Source organism: Micromys minutus (assembly GCF_963924665.1).
Source record: "Micromys minutus genome assembly, chromosome: 18".
Taxonomy (NCBI): domain Eukaryota; kingdom Metazoa; phylum Chordata; class Mammalia; order Rodentia; family Muridae; genus Micromys; species Micromys minutus.
The window spans coordinates 40,920,954-40,943,540 of NC_137953.1; the positions used below are offsets into that span (position 1 = coordinate 40,920,954).

Genomic DNA, 22,587 nt, shown 5'->3' on the forward strand with positions numbered 1-22,587 from the left:
TCAAACTAATAAGCATATAGCTCTTATTTTATAAGAGTTATTTAGTTATACTTATTCATTTCTTTTTTTTTTTTTTTTTTCAGTTCTCTCTATGTAGGTCTGGCTGGCTTGGAATTTGCTATGTAGACCAGGCTGGACTTGAACTCACAGAGCTCTGCCTGCCTCTGCCTCCTGATGCTGAGATAAAGACATGTACCATACACCCAGCTTGTTATTTTCTTAAATTGTGTGTGTGTGTGTGTGTGTGTGTGTGTGTGTGTCTGCACTTGAGCATGGTCTTCTCCTAAGACTTGGAGCACTGAATACCTCTCAAACTGGAGTTACAAGTGGGGGTTAACCATCCAACATCACCTCTGGGAGCTCAACTCAAGTCCTCTGCAAGAGTAGTATATACTTGTAACCATTGGCTGGTCTGTCCAGCCCCAAGGGTACAGTTCTTATGATGCACACCTGTCTAGTGCTTTATAGTTTACAAAGAGTTTAATGTACTATATCATTTGATCCTGGGGGCTCTGTGACAACGTAATCATTATCTACATTTTACAGATGACATCACTGAGTCTTATAAACAAAAGTTAAGTGTTTTGGAGGCTGGGGATGTAGTCCTGTAGTATGCTTGCCTAGCAGAGCCATGGGTTTGATCCTGAGCCCCTTATACTGGTACACACCTGTAATCTCAGGAGACAGAAGGATCAGAGGTCCAACGTTATTGTTGCCTATACGGCAAGTTTGGAGCCACTCAGTACTATACCGTGGAGTGCCTCAAGCCCCACACTGAGTAGGAGGCTTAAAAACTATGCACATGTCTTAGGACTCCTAGGGTCAGTCTTTATTATCAGGGTCAAGGGCTTAGAGATTAAGCCTCCCATTGTCTCAGTCTTCCCATTGCATCCACATCCTTTTCTTTTAATTTTATAAACTTTATTATTTTTAAGAGCTTGCAATAAAAATTACACACCAAAATTAACCAACCCAAATTCCCTGAACTTCTGTACAGTATCTATGTAGGAGATACAAAGATACTTCTATACAGTTTGAATAGCAGTTCTGAATTCATAGATCTTCATTTTGGATTTTACAATTTTACTATCAAATACATTTTTATGCACAAATCCACTGCTAAAACCAAAAAGTCCATGGCAGAACTAAGACTAGAAAACTAACTATGTTATATCCTGCCATAATTCACGCCCATTACCTGCACTCAGGCCTTCCTCGTTCCCTAGTACTGATGTCATCGGTTGCCCTCTTCTACTGTGTCTATATAGTGTACTTATAAATATTAAATAAATCTTTTTAAAAACGTTTATACAACTATTTGGTTACAGAATCACACTGGCAATAACGGAAGACATCAATACAGAACTATAGGTCCTAGAGTTTACTAAGTAACTCCCATTAAAACTGAGCTAATAAGAAACACATGTGTGTGCCTACCTCAGCCGCTTTGCCATTATAAAGGCGAAAGTGATTGCAGGCCTTAAGGTTGAGGGCGATGGTGCTGTCAGGAATTTGTTGAAGGTAAACCGCCAGAACTTCCTGAGACACATCATAGTAATCCAATTTGTAGTAGCAGAGGGCCACATACACATTGAGAGCCAGGTACTCCCTGTAAGCAGAAAGACTCAAGCTGAAGTGTATTTCATAGAAATGTCTAATTGCAGAGCTCAAATGAACAATCAGGCAAAGGGCAAGGATCTGCCCTGGAAGGAAGAAAGCAAGATACAACCAGGACATTTTCTTTCTCTTTTTAAGTTCAATATTTGAATGTCTTTAAACCAAGTTTGATATACTTCTCTTTTATGAATGTTTGCATTAGCAGGTATTAGTTACATATAATTGGTTTGTTTATGACATTTTCATATACACATATAATGTATTTTCATGGTATTCATCCTACATTATGCTCTCTTGTCCCCTTGCCATTCCCACTCATCCACTTCCTCTTTTCTATTAGTCTTTCATCTCATGTCTTTGTGTGTGTGTGTGTGTGTGTGTGTGTGTGTGTGTGTGTGTGTGAGAGAGAGAGAGAGAGAGAGAGAGAGAGAGAGAGAGAGAGAGAGAGAGAAAGAGAGAGAGAGAGAGAGAGAGAGTTTAATCAGGGTTACTTATAAAGGCAAGGATGAGGGGTTATTTACAGCAACACAGGCAACTTTCCAGTGGATATATAACCACTAACAGAAATGTCCCTCTCTTCCTACAGCAGCTAGTGACTGCTTCTATTTCCCCAGGTGAAGCCTCAGAGGCTGCTCCTCCCCAGCAACCATCAACTGTCCATAAATCCTCAAGGAAGGGCAGAGCTTTGTGAGCATCCCCTCCTCCACACTGGAATGATGAATGGCCCAACTTTCTGCAGGGAATCATAGCATTCAAGGGAACTCCAGATACCCAGAGGGCAGCATTTCCTCTTACCTTCTTTTCTACTCTCTTCCATAATGTTCCCTCAGCCTTTGAGGGGGTGGCACGGATGTTTCACTTAGGGCACCTCTTTAACCTGTTATGAGTGTCTACAGTTAATGCCACCCACTGGAAAAAGTCTTTCTGGCCATAGTTGGCAGCAGCACTAATCTATATGTATAAACATAAACATTTAAAAGGCAAATTGAGAGGTACATCACGTCCCTGCACAAAAACAACAGCAATAGCTTCTCTGAGAGGGTAAATTACTTTTATAGTCATGGACTTTCAACCATGACTCTACCAGAACTAAGTTCTCCCTGAGGAAAAGGCCTCAGATGAAGTCGGGAGGCAGTAGGTTGTCTCCACAACATTATGCCACGATAGTACTTGTGGAAAATCTTGCCTAGGATGTTGGTATTTAGCACACAGCGTACACAGCTGAGTAAGAATGTTGAAATTTTTCTTCCAGCAATTGGTATAAAACTTTCCAGCATTGTGAAAGCTAGTCAAGTGCCTTGATTTGAATGAGAATGGATCAAATGTGCTCAGATATATTTGAATTCTTGGTCCACAGTTGGTGAAACTGTTTGGGAAGAATTAGGAAGTATGTTAGAGGAGGTATGTCACTGGAAAAAAAGGCTTTGAGGTTTCAAAAAGCCCAAGTTCATTCCCAGTTAGTTCTGCCTCTGCCTCTGCCTCACAGTTATTGTCGTAAAATGTAAGCTCTCAGCTAACCCCCAGCACCACACCTGCTTGCCACCTCATGTTCCCCACTGTAGTGGGCAACTGTAATTAACCTCAAATTCAATGCTTTTATTAGTTGCCATGGTCATGGTGTATCTTCACAGCAATAGATCAGTAACTAAGACACCAGGAGAGGAAGCTTCTAGCTCTGTTCCAGCTAGATTTCTCTGTATCTTGCCACAAAAAAAAAAAAAAAAAAGTGAACCTTCAATATTGGGACATCTAATTCTAGTAGGAAATCAAAAGCAATGGCAACAGCCTGTATGGTTCAGGGGCCTTTAGGACCTTCCTGGTCAACAATTCACAGGGATGTAACCTACATTTGGAACTGGGACTTTCATTTAATAACATTAATAATAATAAAATATATGTCTGTACACTATGTTTGTGCCTAGTGGCCATGGAGGCCAAAAGAGGCGTAGTGAGACTACTGTAGAATGCTGCTATGGAAGGGTTAAATAATGCTTTCTTCTTGTTGATATCTTATAAATTATTAATTTTTGAAGATATCATACAGAGTAACAGGTTTTTTATGGTATTCTCATACATATGAATTATTATATTTCATTCTAACCAGTTTTCCCCCCTCCTCCAAGGCCATAAATTTTTAAAAATTTAAATTATATATAGATATAGATAGATAGATAGATAGATAGATAGATAGAGATGTGTATGACACAGTGATCAGTGAACACATCAATATATAAATTGTAGGGAAAATTGGAAGGCATTTAGACAGCTCCTTACAAAGGAGGGATGCTAAAAGATAGAGGCTATGCATTCCTTTAATCACAATACTTGGAAGCAGAGGCAGGAAATCTGTAAATTCAAGGTGAACCTCATGTACATATGTGGTCCAGGAGAGATACACAGAAAGAACCTGTCTTTAAAAACAAAGAGGCTGGAGAAGAGGCTCAGTAATTAAAAGCACTGGCTCCTCTTCTAGTGGACTTAGGTTCAGTTCTTAATGCCCACGTGGCAGCTCACAGCCATATATAATGAACTCTAGGAAAGACAATGCCTTCTTTTGGCCTCCATAGATACTAGGCACACATCTGGTGCACACACATGTAGGCAGAACAAAAGAAAAAGGTAGAGAAAGTCTGATGTAGACAATACACAAAGTGTTCTTTTTTTTAAAGATTTGTTTATTTATTGTATATGAGTACACTGTAGCTGTCCTCATACACACCAGAGGAGGGCTTCAGATCTCATTACAGATGGTTGTGAGCCACCATGTGGTTACTGGGATTTGAACTCAGGACCTCTGGAAGAGCAGTCAGTGCTCTTAACCACTGAGCACTCTCTCCAGCCCACACAAAGTGTTCTTAACCGCATTGGATTACCAGTGAGACAGATTTGAATACATAGTAGTACTATGTTCAAAGGACACTAAGTTCTAAGCCAAACTGGGAACAAAGAAAACAAATAAAATGGCAGAGATTTCAAGTGGTCAAGAAAGAGCACAGACCTGTTATCCAGCAGTATCCGTTTGTATATATCAATAGCTTCTTGGTAATGGGACCGCATGTAATGGATTGAGGCCAAACTAAGCTGGTCTTCTTTGATATCCTGAAGATTCTGATGAAAGTTCATTAATTTCTTCTCATCATTAAACTAGAATTGTGAGAAAAGACAAGCAGAAATTCACACTCATGTGGGGGAGAAGCACAGGTGGCGGAGGCTTCAACGCCTCCGGCCACTGTATCCCTGTTTTCCCATCTCCTGGCTCCTCATCTTTTTGGTCCTGCTGTAGAGAAAGATGAGGACATCTCTGGGGACAGAGCCTTGGTAACAGAAAGGTCGTATGTTAAAGCTATGATTTATTACTTGATATATCTACCCTATTCATTTTCTCCTTCTTATGGTTTCTTTTCTCTCTTCTTCCTTTCCTCCTGTTCACGTGCCCTCACCCTTTGACAATTCTTTCCCATTCTTTGGTATTGCTTTTCCTTCAGTAAATATTGTGTAATGAAAATGCACTTGTTGGGGCTGGAGAGATGGCTCAGTAGTTAAGAGCACTGCTTGTTCTTCCAGAGGTCCTGAGTTCAGATCCCAGCAACTACATGGTGGCTCCCAACCATCTGTAATGGGATCTGATGCCCTCTTCTGGTGTGTCTGAAAACAGTGATAGTGTACTCACGTACATAAAATAAATAAAGAAATCTCAAAAAAATGTACGTGTCATCATGTAACTTCATAAACACAATTTAAATGTTCTGGTCTGTTCTAGTTTTCCTTTTTCCTTTTTTTTTTTCATCTCTTCAGTTACTACATGTGGCTGTTGTTTTAGGCTATCAGAGTATCAGAGTTTAACCTTCCTTATTAGAAGACAGCTATAAATTGCAACTGCCTTTGTTTAATCATGGGACCTAACTGATCCATTATGTATGTATCTGTTGATACATAGACCATCCATCCGGTCCTTCCTGGTGCTTCAGCCGTTTCATTTTTAAAATATACTTTTTTGTGTTAATTTTATGTGTGTAGGTGTTTCCCAGCATGCATGCAGATTCACTCAGTGCCCGTGGAGGACAAAAGAGGGCATGAGTCCTCCGGAACTAGAGTCAGGCTGTTGTGAGCTACCATGTGGGTAGCTCCTCTGCATGGTGCTCGGAACAGCTGTACCACTTTCCAGCCTCCTTAAATCTTGCTTTTAGAGAGCTGTCTTAAAGCCGTGGATGGAAAGAGGACTGTTCTCACCGGGTGTGGCGGTGTAGACCGCAATGGTCCCATTGTCCGTACGTGTAAATGCTTAGCCCCAGTTACAGAAACGGTTTGGGAAAGATTAGGAGGTGTGGCCTTGTTGGAGTAGGTGTGTCACTGGGGGTAAACTCCAAGGTTTCACAAGCTTAAGTCAGGCCCAGTCTTTTTCTCTTCGCCTGCTGCCACTGCTCAAGATGCAACACTCTCAGCTACTGCTCAAGCAGCATGCCCGCCTGCTTTCTGCCATGATGATCACAGACTAGCCCTCTGAAACTTCAAGCAAGCAACCTAAAAAATGCTTTCTTTTAGGAGTTACCTTTAGCCAGGTGGTGGTTTCATTCCAGCACTTTGAAGGCAGAGAAGCAGGTGGATCTCTGAGTTCAAGGCCAGCCTAGTCTACAAAGTGAGTTCCAGGACAGCCAAGGTTAGACAAAGAAACTCTGGGCGCTGGGGGAAGCAATCATCAAAGATGTGGCTAGAGAGATGGCTCAGCAGTTAAGAGCACTCACTAGCTGCTCTTCCAGAGGTCCTGAATTTAATTCCTAGCAACCACAAGGTATAGTGAGATCTGATGCCATTACCTCTTCTGGTAATCCAGGTATATATGGTATATATGCAGATACAGCATTCATATACATAATAATACAGCATACATATACATAAATAAATAAATCTTTAAAAAGCTGCCTTGGTCATGGTGTCTCTTCACAGCAACAGAAGAGTGGCTAAGACAATGGGGTTCTAAGAAGCAGGGCCCTCAGAACCTCTCCCGAGGATAAACTACTATTAAGGAACAGTGTCCCATCCCCTAGAGAGAGACTGGGCCTTTAGCTCAAGTGAGGGCTAATCTTAAAATGCTACCTGAGACTGCCAGATAAAAGCATCACTGGAACCATGTCAGATAAGCATCCACACACCTGAGCTAACTCGTAATGTGACACATGAACGTGATGGTTTTTATTTCAGTGTGAGGCTTTGTTTTTTGTCTTAACCCAGAACCTCTTTATAGACAAATCTGAGTAGTAACCAGTGTTAACAGGAATACCCAAGAGCCAAAGAAATAATTTTTGTTAACTTCATCCTTCTGATTATCCTACATATATAAAAACAAGAAAATACAAGACAACAATGACAGCCCTCCTCTAAAGGTCCCAAGCTGGAGTAACAACTAAGATAAGTGAGACACTTAAAAGTACTAACAATTCTTTTAGTCGCTGTTCTACTGCTGTGAAGAGGAACCGTGGCCAAGGACAACTCTGTCAAAGAAAGCACTTGATTCGGGGCCTGCTTACAGTTTCCGACTTGTGCTCCATTCTCATCATGGCTAAGAGAAGGATGCATGTGGGTAGATGCTGAAGAAGTAGCTAAGAACTCTAACAGAATCCATCCACGCAGAGAAAGACTGGGCTTCGTATGGGCTTTTGAACCCTCAAAGCCCACTCCCAGTGACACACCTCCTCCAAAAAGGCCACATGTACTTCAACACCTCCTAATCCTTCTCACACACTGCCACTCCCTGATGACCAAGCACTCAAAGCTATGAGCCTATGGGGGCCACTCTTATTCAAACCACCACACAGCTCATACTAATGCTTTGAAACTACAGACAGTTTTAATATCTATATTCTACACTCAAGTATAAGCACATTTTATTAACAAATTTCCTGACTAACTCAGAAAAACATAAGACTCTGTTGTAACCTGACTTCATATTTGACTTGCTCCCTTGTTTGTCTTTTAGACATTGTTGAAATGATATACATTATTGATTAAAACTTCATATCATTTTCCTTTTAATTTATTCCAGCACTGGATTTTTTTCTCTAAATTGTTCTCTTTTGTTTTGCCAGAGCATCAGCATGTAACTAGCAGTGTGTCTTTATTAAAGTCCATGGGGTAGTAATACCAACTGAACTGTCTTTGTATACTGGTAACACAAGGGAGAACTGTGCCATTAATAAAGTAAAATAACATGTATTTATACCTGGACAAAGTGTGTGCATTTCTTTAAGATTTCTATCATCAATAAGATGTGAGCTTTTGCTTTATGTTTTAATGGCTTGCCAACATCACAGTTCTCAGGAACCCCCTCGAGGAAAAAGGACCTGTTGTTTTGAGCACCAATCTTAGGATTGGGTGTAATAATCTGTTGCATAATGTATTGTCTGTGTGGTTTGATGTCCCATTTAATGATGTCGCCAAGTCCCCCTGAATGATGGCCCTCTAATCTTTTAATCACTGGATAGACAGGGCCTTCACCCTGATTCTCCTGTAAAGAAGCTATAGAAGATGGCTATTCAGTCTTCTACAACCCTTAAAATTAAGGTCCTGGGGCCTAGAGAGATGGTTCAGCATTAAGAGTACTTGCTGCTCTGGAAACCTGGATTTGGTTCTAAGCATTCACATGACAGGTTATGACCGTCTGTAACTCCAGCTCCAGGGGATCTGACACTCTCCTGTGGCCTGTGTAGGCACCGTACATGCATGTTGCACAGACATAATGCAAGCAAAATACCCATTTGAATAAAAATAATTTTCTTAAGTTTAGGAATTGAAGTCTCAAATAGGGAAATTGAGGAAGTAAAGAAAGACATGGAGTTATGTTGAAATGGAGAGAAAAAGGGTGAGAGAGAGAGAGAGAGAAAATCCTTCTCAAGTCTGATCTGCTTTTACTGCTGAGAAAGGCAGGAGACCTAGGACTTTACTGATGAGGACTTAATAGTCAAATAAGGCAATGTATGTTTCCAAAAGACCTTGAATAGTGTTCATGCAGTGCCAGATGATGCCTTCCCAGAGATGCTTCAGACAAGGATGCTCTTCTACAGCAAGTAGGCTGCACTACTTGGGGCTAAAATGATGTAGAACCTTATGTCCCTAACATTCTCCTCTCCTAGACTAACTTAACTTCTTAACAAATTGTACTCTGGGCAATTTAAAAAGAACAGGGGCTTCTTATCAAACTTTAGACATATAGCCACACTGTAAAGACACTCTCTACCATGAGAAGCCATACTTGTCTTATAGGATTTGTGCTTGCACCCCTCACAATCCCCCAACCCCATCTCTCTCTCTCTCTCTCTCTCTCTCTCTCTCTCTCTCTCTCTATCTATCTATCTATCTATCTATCTATCTATCTATCTATCTATCTTCATGAAGCTGACCTGCAGTTTGATCATGTACACTACATTTGTACCCACATGTGCTTATGTGATACTGGAGAACAAAGTTCTGGGCTTCCTGCAAGCCAGCCAAATGTTCCATCACTGAATATGTCCTCTTTTTTTTTTTCTTGAGCCCCAGTTGGCCTAGAATTAGCTTTGTAGACATACTAGCCTCAAGCTTGTGGCAACCCTCCTCTCTCTCAGTTCCAAGGATTCTAGGCCTGTGCTGCCAAGGCTGAGTCTTTAAATCTGAATGTGAAAGGCAAACATTTGGTTGCAAGTACTAAGTTATAAAGTCTAGTCTGCAAAGCTTCTTATTGGTGCCTTTTCTTCTTCAGACTGCACTCTGTTTAATTCAGAACAAAAGGAAATAATTTTTTCTTTTTTTCCTTTCCCCCACCTCCCAAAGTTTTCTTCCTTCCTTCCCTTCCTTCCTTTCTTTTTTCTGAGACTCGGTTTCTCTGTGTATCCCTGAATGTCCTGGAACTCGCTCTGTAGGAGATCCGCCTGCCTCTACCTCCTGGTTGTTGAGATTAAAGGTGTATGCCATCACCACCCAGAAACTTAATGTTTCTTTAGGCCAGAAAATTGGAAAGCATCCAAATAAGCAGCAAAAGGAAATGTCTCAACTGTGTCACATCTATCTCTGAGGAGTGATGATGACAACGAGGTCCAAGTCAAAGTTCTGCACATGGTACCCAGCTAAAACCACAGAGGAGGATCTCCCAGCATCAGTCACTATGCTACATGAGAAACATCCAGAGTTTTCAAGAGAACCTAGAGATCAAATGTGTAAATGCACGCTGTGTGTGTTTTTTTAAAGACAATTGGTAAACTATTTTAGAAAGGTTTCACAGCCCAAGAACTACTATTTACCTCTCCTGTAGACTATCTTGTGACGTAAAAAAGATAACATATTTCTGAACAGAAAATCTGAACTTAAAACAGTACATGTATATACAGCATGATCCAAATTCGATAAAATAAGTGATTCACATTTCCAGAAAGATATGGGGCTGGTGGTATAGCTCAGTGGCAGAATACATACTTAACATGCACAATGCCCCAGTTTGATCCCCTGCACTAAAGAAATGGGGAAAAGGGGGGTTGGGAAAAGGTGGGCAGAGAGAGAAAGTAAAAAAGATGAACTTTTAAGACTAGATGAGAAGAGCTGAAAAGATGACTTAATGGTTAAGAGCACTGGCTGCTCTATCAGAGGAGCTGAGTTTGGCTCACAGTATCTATAAAAGGCTCATCACCTTTTGTAACTCCAGCCCCAGAGGATCTATCACCCTCTTCTGGCCTCCACAGGCATACGTGCAGGCAAAACACATAGAATTAAATCATAATAGTAATAATAATAATAATAATAATAATAATAATAATAATAATGATGATGATGATGATAATGAAAAAGGTCTAGAAGAGAACAGGAAATGTTGATTATTTTGTGTATGTTTATCTTTAAAAAAATTATCTCTAGGGACTAGAGAGATGGCTCAGAGGTTGAGAGCACTGACTGCTCTTCAGAAGTCCTGAGTTCAATTCCCAGCAACCACATGGTGGCTCACAACCATCTATAATGAGATCTGGCGCCCTCTTCTGGCCACAGGTGTACATGCAGGCAGAACACTGTGTACCTAATAAATAAATAAATAAATAAATGTTTAAAAAAAACTTTTTCCAAAATAATATAATGAAAATATCCTATTTTGGTAATAAGAAAACACAAAATTATTTCTTGAAATAAAATCAAAGACTTCCCTTTCTAATAATAATAGACTTGCTGGGAGCACAGTCCTTTCACTAAGAACTAACAGATGCTTTAGAAGTATGAGAAATCTATGTGGAGGCATTAAAGTTACAAATTCAACAAAGATCTGAGATGCTAAAACCCCAAAGAGATGAAAAGGACAGGATGTAGGGTACCCACCAAGATAAGACCAGCAACATTTATCTGTGAAGGACTCTGCTTAGTTCTTAATAGGTGACTGAGTTGCCAAAAGCTCAGTACAGCCTGTGGGAGTCATACAGGCTTGATGGACAGACATTAGAGGCTGTCAGTGAGGAGTCCTGGAGGGTAAGTTAGCAAGAGGAGCAAAGTGGAAAGTCGTCAGCTCTTAGAACAGCTGGGACCAGCTTTCAGTGGCTAACACTGCTGACATCAGCCAGTCCACTGGCTTCTTTCTGTCTCAGGTGCCTGCCAGACACAAAAGTAAATCCTCGGTGGAAGATGGCAAGCTGTCTAGAACTTCAATTGCCTTCATATTATTTTCATCCAGAATTCAATGTGATATGATCAGATATACAAGGATTAGAAGTATTAGACCAAAAATCAGCTGTCAGGAAAAAAAACCTATAAGGATTCCTACACCTATGTTTTAAAATAACAGTCTTCAATATGCACTGAAATTAGGAAGTTTTAGTAGAAGTTTTAAAATGTTAAAATAAAAATATAAATTCTGAAAAAGACCACAACTAAAACTAAAAACGAAGTCCATGGATGGATTTAATACATGATTAGACATGGCTACAAAAAATTAGCAAAAAATGTCCTCTAAATATAGAAATAGAAGTGTTTACCTGTGACACAACGAAACTGTTTATGTAGGTACATATTATTGAAATGAACAACAACAAAATAAAACCCTCGACATCAAAAACCCTTCAATATGTAAAGAACGTAAGTTATAGTAACTTCTAAAGTACTATTAAAAGTATGCAGAACAACAAGCTAACAGAGGGCAAACATGAAATATTTTTATAATCCTTTTTAAAGATTTATTTATTTATTTTATGTATATGTGCACACTGTAGCTGTCCTCAGACACACCAGAAGAGGGCATCAGATCCCATTACATGTGGTTGTGAGCCACCATGTGGTTGCTGGGAATTGAACTCAGGACCTCTGGAAGAGCAGTCAGTGCTCTTAACCACTGAGCCATCTCTCCAGCTCCCAAACATGGAATTTTAAAAAATCAATGCAAAAAGGATATAATTAAAAAAAAAAAAAAAAGAAAAGAAAAGAAAAGAAAACGGACTTCTGATCATCTGGGACAAATAAAGAAATGGAACAATCAGATGGTAAAACAGGCCTGGGTGTGGTATGTGCCTTTAACCCCAGCAATTGGGAGGCTTAGGCAGGAAGCTAATGTGTTTGAGGTCATCTTTAGCTATGCAGCAAGCTTTAGGCCACCCTGTACAACATAGCAAGATCATATCTCAAAAGCCAAGAGCTCTGGATAGATCTCAGTGGCAGAGCCCGTGCAAAACATGCACAAGGCCCTGGGTTTAACTCCAAACACTGTAAAAATAATAATAACAATTACGTTGTAAAAATTTTAAATGCACCAAATATATTTTTATTTTTATACACTACTTGTTTGAGATTTGATTAACTTTCTGTAAATCAATTTAGCAACATTAACATAAATCTATAGTTACATATTTCTATCACTGTTGGCAAAGGGAAGAGAGGAAAAATGTTTTTAAAGCAAAAAATGTTTAAAGCAAGAAATGTGTAATGAGAACATGATTACCTTGTGAGCCAGATGGAACAGTAGGCGGTTTTGGAGTCGGCTTTTTGGAGCTGGGGAAAAAAGAGAACCATATTGTTTGATAAACATGGGCTTTTAAAATAACAGTTATCAATATGCACTGAAATTAGGCTAGAGAGATGGCTCAGTGGTTAAGAGCACTTGCTGTTCTTGCAGAGGACCCAAGTTCAGTTCCAAGTTCACTCACAAGTTACAACTGTTTGTTAAGTCCAGTACCAGGAGATCTGGTGCCCTCTTCTGGCCTCCAAAGCACATGCAGGCAAAGCATTCATAAAATAAAAAATATCTTCGGGGGAGGGATCCAATAGTCTAGGAAACTTAGTCCCCTGACGAGTCTCAGGTGGGCTGTCCCGATCCTTACCTAGCTGTATGTGTCTGCAGTTGGGTCCTCACCTGCAGGAGTGCAGAAGAGCAAGAAGGGAGCTGTTCTACGGTCCTGCTTAGATACTGCTATGTTCCACAGCACAGCAGTCCACAAGCACAGAGTGGTCTGCCTCTGTGAACGCTGAACCAGACACTGGTTAGAGTTTCTGTCACTGAGAACACACATGGATCCACTCATATTTTGCCATTCACCTCAGGGATCTTTCTCAATTCCTTCTGAAATCCCTTTTCCAGAATTATACTCTCATGTTTTCGATACCAGTCCACTGTGTCCCTGGGATCTCCTACCACAGTTAAGTGCCACCCTCAAACAAGCGTCTAAGAAAAAGACTAAACCCCTTTCAAGTTCCAGTCTTGTTTGTAGTCTTGTCAATTTTCCAATTCTGGACAACCAATTCTCTCTCTTTTACAGGACAATATCATACTTCAATGCATGAAGAAGTGAAACAATGTATGTACGTATGGAAATGAAGTTGGCTACTGTGAGCATCCTTCATGTACCTATCAATTGTCCCAGTACACACTCTGAGAAACATGAGACAGTTAGCGCTCTAAAGGACCTGGTGTATATGAAAAACAGGGTACAAATTAAAAGTGATTTTAAGTTCCTTGAAAAATGGGTAAGTCCTATACATATAAAGATAAATTCTGCCCTGAAAATCGTTTTCACTAACAATTTCTTTTGGTGGTGGTGGGAACAAGGTCTCTCTGTGTAGCCCTGACTGTTCTGGAGCTCACTCTGGAGACCAGGCTGGTCTTGAACTCACAGACCCAGCTGCCTCTGGCTGCAGAGCGCTGAGATTAAAGGCATGAGCCACTGCACCCAGATTCCTCACAATCTCTTCATCAATATTCCCTCGCCCCCTTTCTCTATGTTTCCTTAAGCTTCATTTGATTTGCATTCTAATTATCCTTCATCTTTTTTTATTGCCCTCTTTACTCACAAGTTTACCAACAACTCTCCTTCGGTGACTTTGAGATGGGGTCAGCAGGCTTCCAGGGTTCTCACTGTGTGCGATAAGCCCCATAGCAGAGTAGCTTGAGCCAGCCCAGCGCTCCTAACCACTGCCGCCCCGCCCCACCTTATCCCAGCCAGGGACTAACTTCCATAGCTATTGAAGCAACGCTGCTTTTCAGCTCTCATTTTGTTGTCGGGGTTGAGGTTTAGCTCTGAGCTAGAGTACTTGTCCAACAAGCACTCGGCCTTGGACTAAATCTCCAGCACCCATAAAAAAATACAAAGATTCTAAGACTAGATTTAAAAAATAATAAAGTTTCAACTATTAATTGAAGTGTCTATAAGACACACACTTTAGAAGCAAAGATAAAATTAAGTACAAAGACTAATCATAAGAAAGAGTAGGAATTATAACAACAGACAAGCCACTAAGCCAAAAATGATATATAAAAAGCCCATTTTACCTTTAAACCCAGCAGCTTCTGCTTGTTTATACATCCCAAGAAAGAAGTAGGTACAGGCCAAGTTTACCCACACTTCCGGATTGCAATTCTCCTCCTTCGTTGCGTTTTCATATTCCTGAAACAGACATTTACTGACGGCCTTGCTTCACAGTGAAGCAAGTGCTCATTCTCTGGGATGGATGGGAGCATTCTCTCTCATAGAGCAGCTTACACCTCAGGGCTATTATCTACCAGAAGAGGTTATGTTCACACGGGATTCTACCCAGACAGGACTCTTGTACACAGAAGTTACACTTTGTGTCTCGTATATAAAATTTACACTTTGTTTTTTCCTCATTTTTTAAATCTTAGAAACCTTCAGAAATTAAAACAACTGAAATATATTTTGCTAACTTAAAGAGACATCTAGATGGGGCTTCTGGAGAGATGACTAAGAGCACTGGCTGTTCTTGCAGAGGACCCAGGTTTAATTCTCAGCACCCACATGATGGCTTGCAATCATCTGTACCTCCAGTTCCAATGTCTCTACAGGTACCAGGCATGAACCTGGTTCGTATGCACACATGCAGGCAAAACACTCATACTCAGACCTAAAATAAATAAACACACATAAAAATCATTTTTAAATGACTGTGGAATGCAGAGGTATAGCTCAATGGTAGAATGCACACCTGACGTGTGCCAGACCCTGAGTTCAGTCTCATGCAAATAACATGTTACAGAGTCCCATTAGCATACATGTAAAAATGAAGGGCAAGTAAGACACAGACACACATGCTAGACCATACAGGGTCTTTCTCGCTTTTATAAAGTTACTTTTAGATTGTATTTAAAATCATTTTATAATACTAACTTACATTATACATAAATGATACTATTAAATGTGTTAAATACTCAGACAGTATATTGGAGTCCAATACCTGGTCACAGTTTGTGGGTTTTATACAAGTATTTTACTTTATATATTATATAGCAAAGTGAGAAGTTGAGCAGAAAACATCTCCATAAATATTTGTATCATTCATTCATTGTTTGTTTGTTTGTTTGTTTGTTTGTTTATAGGCAGGGTCTCTCTTTGGAACTCAATATCCTGACCTCAGAGTGAGGTCACTTTATAGACCAGGCTGGCCTCAAACTCAGAGATCTGCCTACCTCTGCCTTTCAAGTGCTGGGATTAAAGGTGTGCACTACCACCGCCTGGCTGTCTCCTTATTTTTTTAAATTAGCTTACAAACCAGCAGACTTTCCTACAGCATTTTTGTGGATGGTGTTAATCTGCCAGACGCAGCCCTCCTCCTGTAGCCTACCTGCTGACCCCTCACGGCATACCCTCCAAAGCTTCCCACCCACATGCATTTCCTCCTCCACCTTCATACTGAAGCAGAATAAGGTAGAAAAGACCAATGATTAGATGCCTCTATACTGACTGACTTAGGGACTGATGTAAAGCAGCGCTTGTACTACCCATCCGCCAGCACGGCAGAAATAACTGTTGCCCTAACAACCTGCTGTCTGCCACTGATTGTCACTGCAGCTTCTGGCTTGCCTGCCCCACCTTCTGGGTTTAGAGTATGAAATGAGAATACAAACTGGACCTCGGCTGAAGCCCTCGAGGAGCTGGTGGACCTGGTTTCAGTCCACCAGCGACAGCTCCTCTCTTCCACCCTTACTCAGATCAGAGTGATTGTTCCAGAAACATTCCCAAACAGTATTCCATGTGTTCAGCTACCTCCCCACCCCTCTCTGAGTCAGTACGTTAAGAAGGGTCAGTGGATTGGGGAAGGCAGATTGGGCAATTTCTTTCCTTTTACTTTGTTTCCTCTTGCATTGTTTGGCTGCTATCATGAGTATATGCCAGATAATGTCCTTGTAAACACCCACTGCATTTTCCCGACTAACCTCCAAAGCTCTCTTGTAGTCACCCAGGTGAAAAGCACAGTATCCAATCCATAAGTTAGTGTCGTCTTCTTGCTCCCCAACATGGCGTTTGAACTTCACATTAAAATGTCATGAAAAAAAAATGCAAACAAAGTTTTATTAATAAAGGCTTTGGGTTGTTTTGTTTTGTAAAGGTCTTTGGAGTTACAGATAAACAAGCAGAATGCTAATAGAAGCTGGACAATACTCAGCTCAATTAAGCCAGCACCGACAGGATTTGGCACAATCACGTTCTAATTGGCATACAACTCTTCCCCACCCCCCCACCCTGGACATTCTGGATTTGTTTTTCTGTTTTTGCTAGCACCTTACTCCAGAAAGTATGTGAGTTATCTAATAATTCTGGATGATGCCCAAAAATTATATGAAGCATTTAAAGCCAAATAACCAAAGGTTGGAGGCCAAGCAATGATTCCAAGATCCTATGGCCACTCTCTATGTTAATAAGACTTAAATTTATGTCCGCCCAAAAGCCCAGGATCCCACCACTGGACTCTGCTCTATCCACTCTCACATTTCCATCTTATTCTATTAGCGCACAAACACACACACACACAAATTCAAAAACCTTCTCTAAAAACAGGCCATCAAAGCATTCTGTTAGCTTAATCAGGCTAGCTTACAAACTAGAAGAGCTAAAGATGTCCAGAAAACAGTCTTATTTGTGTTCATTATAAAAATTTAGGGGGCTACAGAGATGGCTCACCAGTTATGAGTACTGGCTGCTCTTCCAGAGGTCCTGAGTTCAATTCCCAGCAACCACATGGTGGTTCACAACCATATATAATGGGATCTGATGCCCTCTTCTGGTGTGTCTGAAGACAGGGACAGTGTGCTCACATTAAATAAATAAATAAATAAATAAATAAATAAATAAATAAATATTAAAAAAAAACAAAAGCCTTAAGAATTCCTCGGCTAATACAAAAATAAGTTTTATTACAGAGAAAAGGACTGAGAAGGGTTCCCAATTACCATGTGTCCTAGTTTCATTCCTTTTGCTGTGATAAAGACCCTGACCAAAACAACTTAGGGAGCTGGGCACGGTGGTAAATGCTTAGCTGGACATGATGGTGCACATCCGTAATCCAAGCACTCAGGAGGCAGAAGCAGATGAATCTTATGAGTTCAAGACCTGCGTGGTCTACATAGTGAGTTTAAGGTCTGCTTAAACAGACATCTTGTCTCAAAGAAGCCAAACAAAAACACAGGGCTTCTTTGGTTGTAAAATGAGTTTCTTATTCAGAGGTGTATAAAACTGCAAGCAGGCCAGCCTTCAAGTCTCAGCTCATACTTGCCGCAATACAAATGGTAACCTAGAACTATAGGCCAAATAAAGCCTCACTTCCCTAAGCTTTTTGTTTGTACTGTTTTACTTTGTTTTATCTTCAACCATCCGGTATGTTTACTTCTGATTTGGTGTGTGTATGCACTTGCTGCTCTTCGGGAAGACCCAAGTTCAGTTCCTAGAACTCTCATAAGGCAGCTCACAACCTTCTGTAGTCTAGATCTAGGGCATCCAGTTTTCTGGCTTGTGTGTGCACCTGCACTTGCGTGTGCATACCCACATGCAGACACAAACTAGACATAATTTTTTAGTGTTTTAATATGAAAATTCAAGGGGACATGCATGGGGGTGGGGATGTTCAGAGGGGTGTGCAGTAGGAGTCAGAAGATAGGCCAGAGGAGAAGGTAAGGAGAGAGTCAATTAAAACTGTTGATGAAAATGCTTTAGAGAAGTCTGCTAGTTTGCAAGCTAATTTTCAAAAGTGATGAGACAGCCAGGCAGTGGTGGTGCCTGCTTTTAATTTCAACACTCAAGAGGCAGAGGCAGGCAGATCTGAATTTGAGGCCAGCCTGGTCTACAGAGTGAGTTCCAGGCCAGCCAGGGCTACACAGAGAAACTGTCTTAAAAACAATAGCAACAACATATAGACATGCACATGGTATTCAGTCTCTGACTTGCACTTCCAGAAGGTCCTTCCGAGGCAACTCACCTATTGCCAAAGATGAGAGTTGACACACGAAAGCCAGACAAGTAGACTCCATATCAAAGCACTAGTAAGACTTAGATTCTTTTCATGTGAAAGACTGAGAAACATACATAAAGCTAATGAAACAGTTATTATGGACAGATTCAGAGTTCATGACTATAGATCCACATTAATGTGGCTGGTGGGAAAATGGGATACAATAGATTCGAACACAGGATAACTGGACCAGGCTGGCAGAACTCTTTATCCCCTGGTGCACCCAGCGATCTTCTGTACCGAGTGCTTTCCACAAGCAGTTTCTCACAGTCCAGTCTCCCAGGATGACTTTACGTTAGAAGGATTTCTCAGACGACTTACCTAAAATGCAATTTCCTGTGCATCACTGCTGAGCTAGTGAGTTCAAACTGGTAAAGCAATAGCCCAGAAACAGAAACTTCTAACTATCCTTGGCACTTCCAATGCAAATTAAAAAATGAGATCTACATCTAGCATTTTTTTTAAAGATGATCCTGTCATACAGAGTTGAAATGTTTTATGGGTTTACAATAGTTTTAAATTGTAAATGGTGGAATCACTTAATTGTTTTAACCAAAATGTAAATAGGAAGAAGTTACAAATCACCCAGGATTTATGGTAAATAATGTATGAACTGACACTGCTGTGTGTAATACTGTATTTTTAGGTTCGAGTCACCATCTGTGGAACTAGAAAAAAAATAATTTTATGTGTACAACTGTTTTGTCTTCATGTATGTCTACACACCATGTGTGTTTCTAGTGTTGAGGGAAGCCAGAAGGCCTTAAATCCCTTGACATTTTTGTTACTAATGGCTGTGGGCAGGCATGTGAGTGCTAGGAATTAAAGTCCTCTGGAAGAGCAGCCAGTGTTTTTAACTGTCGAGCCATCTCTCCAGTCCAAAATGTTTTACATTTTATCGGGTTGATAGTTAGCCTGGAGTCTGGAATATGCGCCTGGCTATATTTATTAGGATTACCCATAATGTGCCCACCTGTTCCAATAGCATAGTAACCAGAATTCAACCCACCATTCACCAGACTTAGAAGTAAACCTCCTTTGGACATTACCTCCAATAGGGTAATGGCGCCAGTGAAATCTCTTTGTGAAAGTAGATCCTCTAATTTTGGAATCTTCCTCCCTTTCTTCTTTCTTTTGTCAGTGTGCGGTGACTCCCCGCCCACAGCGGGTTTGGCCCTTGAAAGCATCTGTAAAACAAACAGCAAAGACTCATCTATCAAAAGTCATTTTTAAACTGAGAATAACAGCTCTACAACTCACATCCTTGCCATCGAACCCTAGGAAGTCTATTCAGAGTCTTTTTTTAAATATGCATTTTACTAAAAGGACCATGAAGGGTCTGAAGGGGAACCGGATAGCTACTTCCAACAACTTTATCCATAAGAGACAAACACTCACGCAGCTTCTACTATCTCAGTAGTTCACAATCTAGTATCGGGAAATAAAGAAGCAGGAGGGAAGAAAGTATTGAGGTATAATTTCTTCGCACCCCCCACCCCGCCCCATTCCCTGTGGAAACACTGGAGGGATAAAAGGATCGCCCTCTAGAAACACACCTAGATTCTATCCAATAGTATGTTGAGAGCTCTAAGCCCAAGTAAAAACCTATTCGAAATCCCCCACCCTTACTATTCAGAACCACTAACCATCTTGGCGTCGGTCCTGTGAGTGAGCCCCCGCTGCAAATAAGCTGCAAAGGCTGTGTTTCTGCAAGTTGCCACATCCACACAGCGAGCTCGGTCTCCACGGCAACGCCGCCGGGAGGCTGGTCCATCTGAGAGAAGAGCTCGCCTCAGCACCAGTGCCCTCAGCTACTTGGTTCCGTTTGTTTACGCAGCCGGAAGAGGAGATGTTTCTCTCGAGGGAGCCGATTCTTGTTTGTACTAAGGACGAAAATGTGGTTGGGTTGTGTCTCTGCTTAGCAATGTAGTTTAGTAAAAGGCGACTTAGAATTACTATTACAACTAGGACGTATATTTCAAATGCAAGTTTCTTGGGAAGGTAATTTTCAAGGACCACTTCCGTTTTGCCTAGTTTGAGGACGGTAGCAGCCTTGCTGTTTGGTACTTTGTCTCTGTTTTCTGATGGTATCTGCTGAACCAAAGGATAGTTTGGAGGCAGAAGTGATACCAAAATATTTCTTCGAAACAATGTTAATCAAAAAGATGTGAGGAAAAAGACCACTACCCCAAATAAACATGGCCACATTAATTAAAGCAAGCCTTTTTATTTGTGTAAGCATGATCTGCATCTAAGGCCAGTTTGGAGAGATCAGCATTGGATGTGAGGAAGACGAGGTTTTTATAGAGTTTAGGAGTTGGGGTGGATGTGGGTTGAAATAGGGGGAAGAGGTGTTACGGGAACATAACGATAACAAGTAATAACAAGTTAGTCCTAACTATCTCCTGAAACAGTCATGGTTGCAAGGTGGGCACAACGACAGATAGCCGTAACAAGGTAGTCATATTAACCTTTATACAAACAACTTGTAGAAACAAAGACATGATTGCCATTCCTGGAACAGGCATACAGAACCATTTGTAGTTAAAGCCCTTTTGGAGACTCACATATACTATAAATGTATGAAAAGCACATGTGACATCTTAGATTCCTTTGCATGGTTATCTCTCTCCAGTCTTCGTGTCTTTTCTCACATCTGTAATCTGTTGGTGAGTGAATGACTTTTGTCTTTATATATACACTGTTGTATATACACAGACAAATTGATATGCAGAGCTATGTATGGAAAGGTAAATATATACATTTTAAAGATACATACATTAACCAGCACTCCACTTACAATTCTCAGAAATATTCCTATTTTCAAAAAAAGTATTTTAGCTACTTTTTATAATGTGATATAGATGACACTATACACAGGTCCTTTAGTTGAAATAGTCAAATAATTATAACATAATCTTTTTAAGTACAACTCAGTAGAGTTTAGTGTATTCATAACACTATCTTTACCAGTCTTAAATTCTAAATCATCCCAGGAAGAAACCTTACAATGGTGCTGTAGAGATGGCTCAGCCATTAAGAGCACTGGTTGCTCTTCCAGAGGTCCTGAGTTCAATTCCCAGCAACCACATGGTGATTAACAGCCATGTGTGATGTAATCTAATGCCCTCTTCTGGTGTGCAAGTGTACGTGCAGGCAGAGCACTCATACATAAAATAAACAAATCTTTCTTTAAACATCAAAGAAACCCTACAATGCACAGCAGGCATTCACCATGTCTCATTCTCTCTGTAGACTCTGTCGACCATGCATCTGTTTTCTGTCCCTGTTGACTTGACTATGCTGAACATTTCATTGGAATGAAAATCATACAAAGAAGAACCATGTTCCATATGTCCAAATATTGAAAATTTCAATATCAGCCTAGCAAAATTATTAACTAAAACGTTTTATCATTCTACCTTGACAAATACAACAAAATGTAGAAATATCACAATTCTTTGATGGGTGGGGCAGTGCACAAAGACCTAACTCCAAGCCCCTTAAACTCTTCTCACCCCAAGCTATAACCTGAATTAAAAGGGCTTTAGTCTACTCAAGCATGCAGACTAGACGTTGCAGGTAGAGATTCAGTATTCTAAGCATCATGCTATAAAGGAGGGAGTACAAGAACTCAGCACTGTAGGTTCTAAGAAGTTTTGACAACAGTGAGGGTAGAACCCAGGGCAGAGGCCTCTCTTACTATGGTCAAAAGTCCGTGTTACTGATAATACTGTATGCCACCCTGTTGTGTTTACTAAACTAGCTGAAATGATCCCTGATTTCTGAAAGGTTGTAGTATTGCTTTAAGTCTCTGCATTCTTTTTTTAAAGTTTTTTAAAATTTATTTATTTATGTATATGAGTACACTGTAGCTGTCTTCAGACACACCAGAAACCATTACAGATGGTTGTGAGCCACCATGTGGTTGCTGGTAATTGAACTCAGGACCTCTGGAAGAGCAGTTGGTGCTCTTAACCACTGAGCCATCTCTCTAGCCTCAAGCCTCTGCATTCTTGCAGAGGCTGTTTGAGATATGTTGTACAGACAATGCCCTAAGTGTACTGGAGAAGTTATTTTTCCCAATGACAGTTTTAAGGATCACACCTAGTGTTACCAAACGTAGCATAGGAAAGCTGATTATTGGAGTGAGAAAAAAAGTTAAGGTTTGCAGCTTTATTATAGGTGGGAGAAAATAGCAGTTTCTAGGGAGCTGTGTTACATATCTAGATTGTGGTGTGTGAT

The 22,587-nt window shown here is 40.5% G+C and overlaps 1 protein-coding gene across 2 annotated transcripts in view; it reads right to left on the bottom strand.

Annotated features, from left to right (window-relative positions):
* IFT56 (intraflagellar transport 56) overlaps positions 1 to 19,529 on the bottom strand; it is a gene marked incomplete at both ends in the record, with an annotated part of 36,453 nt that extends 16,924 nt beyond the window's left edge. For both annotated transcript variants that reach the window (XM_080932009.1, XM_080932008.1), the window contains 6 exons: positions 1,438 to 1,609; positions 4,616 to 4,761; positions 12,551 to 12,600; positions 14,375 to 14,489; positions 16,274 to 16,366; positions 19,392 to 19,529. In XM_080932009.1, the coding sequence (XP_080788135.1) occupies positions 1,438 to 1,609; positions 4,616 to 4,761; positions 12,551 to 12,600; positions 14,375 to 14,489; positions 16,274 to 16,366; positions 19,392 to 19,529 (714 nt within the window). The remainder of the gene's footprint in view (positions 1 to 1,437; positions 1,610 to 4,615; positions 4,762 to 12,550; positions 12,601 to 14,374; positions 14,490 to 16,273; positions 16,367 to 19,391) is intronic.
* Positions 19,530 to 22,587: the final 3,058 nt, after the last annotated feature.